Consider the following 7,062-nt stretch of genomic DNA (forward strand, 5'->3'; position numbering starts at 1 on the left):
CTACCGACCTTTCACAATCAAGTTCCGATAGCGTACACGTCCCTCCATCAAAACACCACATATCTCTTTTTCGCGTCCGCCACGTGTCAGAATGGCCTAAACTCCTATGTAGGGTCAGGAATCTGTGCATCCAGTACTCACAGAAGCATCAGATCTGATGCAGAAGAGTGCATACCAAAATAATTTCCCGTTCGTTTCCTCCTTACGGTACGCATCGCCGCTGTACCCCTTTATTTTCGGGAAACTTATTCTCTTTTTTCAGACTGTTTGATATTAATCTACAAAAATTTCTCGTTAAAATCTTACAAAAAAATCTAAACAAAATTTTTCTAGTAACTAAAACAATAAGGATGCAGAGATTGGTGGATAATGTTCTTGCTGTCACCAAAGAGTGAGTAATCAATTTCATATTGATTCTTAAGGATGAAAATTCTTTTAATTTAGGGTTTATTTGAGGGGTTTCCTTTATCGAATTTCAAGTTATGATATTATTAAGATATGAGTTTTTAGATTGTTTAAACGATCAAATGTTTGTCTGGTTTGACGGTGGTTTAGATTTGATTGATTGCTTATTGTATGCCTGAATTTTTGATTGAAATTTCGCCCTCTTGTATTAATGCATGAACCTCTATGTGGTTTCAGTAATCTATTCTTGTATTCATTTAGTTAACTTAATATACAATGGAGATTTTGAATGATAAATCTATTTTGCTTTTCTAGAAACATTGCAAACATTTGTGTTATTAAATTATTTTGTAAGAATCCTAAATCTTATCATGCTTACAAACACCTTATTTGAGTTGTTTGGAGATTCAATTAGTTATGTTTCTGAACAGTTTACAAGCAGCTTAGTCAAACTAATGAATAGGATTAAATTGGGTCGAGAACAATGGTTAGAGTCTTAGCTAATATCTATACTGATATAACATAAAACGATTAGCGTTGTTACAAGTCTGCAGTGAAGATCATCAGGATGTACTAAATGTTCACAGCCAAATTTTAATTTGTGTAACCATATTGAATATTTAGTCTATATGATAGAACTGATGACTTTAAAAAATGTGGAAGTACATAGAAATATTGACTTTGCGATACGTGTCGTTTGTTTTTCTTCTTGCTAATTTTTGCTTGCCTGGGCAAATACATATTTGTAGCTGGTACTTAATTGCTAACTTGGTTGTTGAGATTTTCTTTCTTAGCTCTTTCCTGAGTTTTTTTTTTTTTTGGTTTTGGTACAGGTCAGTGAAGACATTTACTTATGAATCCTTGAACAACATTGCCAGATTGATAAATGGGATTTCAGCGCTTCTGTTGGCAATCTTGCCAGGGAAGGCTACTATTCTTGAAGGTATGCATGGATGGGAGCTCAGGCCAAGTTTTCGTGGACCTCGGTTTCCACGGTGGATGGAAAAGTAAGTTTCTGGAGTGGAGCCTTTTGGCATGTGTATCTTTAAAAACCTCATAATGTATCAGATTCTTACTTCACTTGTTAGCACTACATGTTGTTCCTACCTTAGAATTTTGTTATTCTTCCGTGCTTTTTGAGGTGTTAGGAACTTGGCCTTCCCTCTATTATCAAATAACACACGAAGAGGCAAAGATGTTGAATATAGCTACCATTACTCAACTAGCTTGTTAGGTGTCCTTTTAACAGTTAATGTTTTACAGTATATCTTTGTCAACAGCATGTGAGGTTAACATTTCGTGTTTAATAAGTTCGTTGATTTCCAGTTATGCTTACACCATGTCAATCTGACGTTTTCTTTGCTAGTTATAGTACTTGATATATCTTATTTCTCTTCAAACCCCAATATTCTTCATTCCTCCCCATGGATTTTATTGGTTAAGCATTTCTGCATCACCAAATTGCTATCACTTAAAACTATGATTTTTCATTTGATCTAATAACAGTGGCACTAGGCCTTAGTGCAAGTTGTAGTTTCCAAATTGTTACTAAAAGAAATGAAGCCTTTTAAAGAGTACCCTGTTCGCACTTTTATTAAGACCTTATTTTTGTATCAAATAAGAAGTGAGCAAGTAGAATTCTTTCTTGATTCTGTAGTTTGAAATATGTTCTACGATTACAAGCTTCTTGCAGTATTTCTTGTACTACGAATTTTAGAATAACTTTGAAGTTAGAGTGCCAAAAAGATGAATTGATTCCGATATTGTGCCTATAGGCTATAGAAGAGGATTGCTTTTGATCTTTCTTTCAGAACTTTTATCTTTTAGGCCCTGCTTGGTATGCGGGAAAATATCGCATTCTGAAAATATTTACAGCTGCACCAATTCACAGCTACATAGGTTCTCAGATATCCATGCTGCTTGTATTTATTTTTGGAAAAAGCAAGATAATTGTGATGCTTTTTATTGTGCAGGCTACATCTTGTTATTTAAGCCAAGTGACCTTCCCAAAAATAATCTACTGTTGAATAAAGTGGTGGTTAGATTAACCATTTTTCCCAGTTAGACTTAATACAAAAGGAAATCAAATTGAGTTTCCTATAAACCTTCTTAGATTTGACGAGGAACCTTGAGAAAACCTAAGATCTGTAGAAGAAGAAAATGTTGTAATACTTATTTAAGATTCCATTCTTTTTTTTTTTTTCTGAATTGGTTATGTGTTTTGGTAAAATCTTCATCCTTTATTTTTTATATTGATCGTTTCTCAATCGAATTGATAATCGTTTGTTTTTTTATCCTTGTTGATGTTTAAGCATTTGTTGAGAAAGAGAAAAAGAAGATAGAGAGAGAAACAGTATAGAGATCATCATAGGAGTGAGAGACAACCGTGAGAGAATAGAGAGTCAGAAAAAGTAGATAGAGAGAGAGAAGTGATGCAAAAATTTGCTGTCACTGTAAGAACTAAGAAGGGGAATTTTCACAGCATTTTTTTGCATCACCTCTTGCCATACCTGTGAAATTGGCTTTGGCTGAGAAAATTCGCGAACGCGAATATTTACAGAAAACCAAAGGGCCTGAATGACATGTAAAGGTATCCCTTGTTATTAAGAATTTGTTCGCTCAGAGAGTTTATTGTTTTGGTGGATAGATATGTTCGTGCACAATTGCACAAGTCCCTTGTCAAATTATGGGTGGATTAAGTAACACCTTGTTGCTTGTGCCTATTAGATCCTGTTTGTATCAATTCAATTGCCCACTGCATATACCGTTTTCTCACACCGAACTTTCTTGCTTGTGACAGCGGTGTATCCTCTTTTAATCAGTTCATTCATGAACTATCTGTGGATTCTGATACATCATCAAGCACAGATTACACATCTGGAGAAGAGGATTATGATGAAAACATGTATCCTTCTACACCCTTATCTCATTCTTCACGTCTATCTCGTGCTAGCAGTTACAAGTATGATAAACATCGTACACGCTGGTTTAAATGGTTGTTTTCTTGGATTCTGTGGCCTGTAACATTTCTTCTGGGGATTCCATTTTATCTTTATCGTTTAGCTGGGTTAAGGGGGTCATCAAACCCTGCAACCCTGGGAAGTCATCACCCGTCTCCGCGCTTAAATTCTGGCAGAAAGCCAAGCCTCTTCAAGGACCACGTCGTTCACTGCAGGACTGATAGAAGGCGTGGAGTTATTGAGGTTCATCCACAATTTGAAATATTCTTATCTTTCCTGTATTCTTTGCTGATTTGATATCCTTAGTTTTTTTTATATTGCAGTCAATTAGAAATGATTGGCACGCCTTCTTATGTATTTGAGTTATCAATTGATAAAAGAAGGTTTGAATTTGGCTTTTCTCATACTTTTATGTTCCTTCCTTTTTATATTTAACCAGGACCTTCAGCTGGCCATTGAGATATTTATTGAAACAATATTCGACTTTGTACACAAGGCAGCACATTGTCTCCTTTCCCCTTCAGAAGCCGTCCGTGTTTTTTATGGATGGTTTTCTTTTCATGAAAGTGGGACCAGAGAAAACCCTGATGGTAATTTGGATACGTCGATTCCCACTGCTACTCTTGGAGAAAATGACCCGTCTCCAACTGAAAGGCAAGCCACTTTTCATCAGTCTCTAAATACTGATGCGCGGACATGCGAGGATGTCATTACAGAGCTTGGGTAAGTGTAACTGACTGTATGCTTGGTTAAAACTTAATCTTGTGTTCGAGTATTATCAAGTTTCATATTTCATAATCACATAAAGATAAAGGGCATGGTTCCACTTCTAAACTTCATATGATTATAAAATCCAAGACATTATATTTGTAAAGTGTTGACCCTAATTTCCAACTAAACTTATTTCAGGTACCCGTACGAAGCTATCCGTGTGGTCACTTCTGATGGATACGTTCTTCTTTTGGAAAGAATTCCAAGGTATGCATCAGTAAAATTGCATGTTTTCTCATTATTTTGATCATTTGATTCTGATGTGTTTTGATCACGTTTGTCTTTATGTCCTGGTGTAGGCGTGACTCAAGAAAGGCTGTATATCTACAGCATGGAATACTGGACTCTTCCATGGGGTGAGGCACCATTTCTTTTATTAAATTATGATTTTGTCTAAGTTCTGAATCATAGTGAAACTCCATCCATATAGGGCCTTGTCTGGTGCTTAAAAAAATCAGCACTCCAGTCGTCCATTTGATAGACTAGGAAGCATAAGTTACTATGCAAATTTAGCTACCCGATTTATGTGGCACTTCTATGGTTCTACCACAAATTTAGGTTTACAGGATCTACACTGCATTTGAAATTTACTCTCATTATATTTATGGATACAATTTCTGGGGGGAACTGGGACTTGCCTTTTTCTTTCTAGACAAACATATAGTGATGTTTCTTTCTAATAAGTAATATTATTGAACCAATCAATTGGAAAATCTAGACTCATGTAGTCTTGGCCTCTAGGGTTTCTTTTGGGATGCCTGACATAGATAATAAAATTTATGGCTCGCAGTAGGCACAGGGCCTGAGTACAACATAGAAAAATGAGGTATGACTAATTTACCTTTTTGGTTGTAAAGTTTCACTAACCAGATTGTTCGATATGTAATGCTAGTCGGTTAGTGCAGTGCTGTTAGTATTATATTTGTGTAAATATGAGCAATACTACTTTCTTTTTCATATCATGGGTGTCTTATGGTTTGTTAATTTGATTTCAGGTGGGTGTCCAATGGTGTAGTTGGCTCTCCAGCGTTTGCAGCCTTTGATCAAGGTACTTATATTTTGCAGATTGTTTATGTAGTTTATGAGCTTGCTAGTTCTGCATGAAGCTGAAGACACACTATTCACATCCTCCAACCTTTGTAGGTTATGATGTTTTCCTCGGCAATTTTCGTGGTTTGGTTTCTAGAGAACATGTTGATAAGGGCCTTTCTTCAAGACAGTAAGTTCTATTAATTCTTTTAGGCGTGACAGTTAAGTTACTTCCAAAGTTGAAACACTATACGTGGCTAGTCATTGATTATTTTTTGTTGAATTTCGTTTTTCTGCCTGCAACAGATTGTTTAGGCTAAACTAAGTCTGGTGTAAAGGTTTCCTTAAAAAAAGAAAAACATGTCTGACATAATTTTTTTCCAATGCAGGTACTGGAGATACTCCGTAAACGAGCATGGAACCCAAGATGTACCTGCAATGATAGAAAAGATTAATCAAGTTAAAACCCATGAACTAAGAGCAAGTCCTGCTATTGAAGAAGAAACAAGTGATGATCAGCCTTATAGTCTTTGTGCAATTTGCCACAGTCTGGGAGGTGCAGCGATACTGATGTATGTCATAACACGCCGAATTGAAGAGAAACCACATAGACTCTCAAGGTTGATCCTCCTATCTCCTGCAGGGTTCCATGAAGACTCCAATCCAGTGTTTGCAATAGCAGAATACTTGTTTCTCATGATGGCTCCCCTTTTAGCTCCTATTATGCCTGGATTATATATACCAACAAAGTTTTTCCGTATGCTTTTGAACAAGTTGGCTAGAGATTTTCAAAACTACCCTGCTCTTGGAGGCCTGGTTCAGACACTCATGAGTTATGTTGTTGGCGGTGACAGTTCAAACTGGGTAGGGGTGATGAGTTTGCCCCATTACAATATGAATGATATGCCAGGAGTTTCATTTTATGTTGCTCTTCACTTGGCGCAGATGAAACGTGCAGGAAGGTTCATAATGTTTGATTATGGGAGTGTCTCAGCCAATATGGATGAATATGGAGCACCTGAGCCGTTGGATCTAGGTGAATATTATGAGCTTATCGACGTGCCAGTTGATTTGGTTGCCGGTAAGAAAGATAGGGTTATCCGGCCAACCATGGTCAAAAGGCACTATAAGTTGATGAAGGATTCTGCCGTTGAAGCTTCATATAACGAGTTTGAATATGCTCATTTGGATTTCACATTTTCACATCGGGAGGAACTCTTGGCTTACGTTATGTCTCGCATGCTTTTGGTTAACCCATCTAAGCAACAACATAGTCAAAAGTCAGATAAGCTCAAGAGAAGAGATACCAACAGATTTACTTCCAACATTGCTGCCGAGGCTTCATCATCAACCTAGGTTACTGTAATATCCTGAATACAAAGGTTCCCATTGATGTTTTTGTTGTATTTTACTCAATATTGTTGTATATGAGCTAGCTATAGTGTGTACATTTCTGTTCATATCCTTTCTCTTTTTTCCCTGTTCTTTTTATAGAGGGGATGTAAGACTGCAAGAGTACTCGGAAAAGAATACTTGTGTAGGATAAATTTAGGTTTCAGGTGCAGGCAGGTAGTTGTTGATAAATTGCATTTCTTGTACGCTAGAGAAAATGATTATTCTGTATTGGTCTTCCCGTAACTTTCTTTCTGTGACTTGCTGGTAATGCTGCTCCCAAGAGTTTTAACTAGCGGTCTGTGATCTTACCATTATTTCTCATTGTCCTCCCACTATATGTTCGGTTGATTTTTTTAAGGAGGGGATCAACTCACACTTTTACAGTTTTGCTATAAGAATCCTACTATGTTGCACTGACACAGGGCACAGTTATGACATGACACGGTTATGTGGACACGTCAAATCTTAAAAAAACGGGATACAGGGACATGTATGTGGATAT

At 36.7% G+C, this 7,062-nt stretch overlaps 1 protein-coding gene across 1 annotated transcript; it reads left to right on the forward strand.

Moving 5' to 3' along the window:
- Positions 1-239: 239 nt before the first annotated feature.
- Positions 240-6,852, forward strand: LOC113298387. Its single transcript, XM_026547119.1, has 9 exons — positions 240-391; positions 1,239-1,412; positions 3,206-3,608; positions 3,805-4,088; positions 4,275-4,343; positions 4,436-4,492; positions 5,132-5,184; positions 5,280-5,355; positions 5,555-6,852. Exons 1-9 carry the CDS (start codon positions 351-353, stop codon positions 6,519-6,521), a joined length of 2,124 nt encoding a protein of 707 aa, XP_026402904.1. The 5' UTR covers positions 240-350; the 3' UTR covers positions 6,522-6,852.
- Positions 6,853-7,062: the final 210 nt, after the last annotated feature.

Source organism: Papaver somniferum, chromosome 7 (assembly GCF_003573695.1).
Source record: "Papaver somniferum cultivar HN1 chromosome 7, ASM357369v1, whole genome shotgun sequence".
NCBI classification, from domain to species: Eukaryota; Viridiplantae; Streptophyta; class Magnoliopsida; order Ranunculales; family Papaveraceae; genus Papaver; species Papaver somniferum.

Coding starts and splice junctions, on each gene's coding strand:
- LOC113298387 (XM_026547119.1), top strand. CDS start 351: ATGCAGAGATTGGTGGATAATGTTCTTGCTGTCACCAAAGA. Junction 4,344..4,435: donor CTTTTGGAAAGAATTCCAAG/GTATGCATCAGT, acceptor GTCCTGGTGTAG/GCGTGACTCAAGAAAGGCTG. Junction 5,356..5,554: donor AAGGGCCTTTCTTCAAGACA/GTAAGTTCTATT, acceptor TTTCCAATGCAG/GTACTGGAGATACTCCGTAA.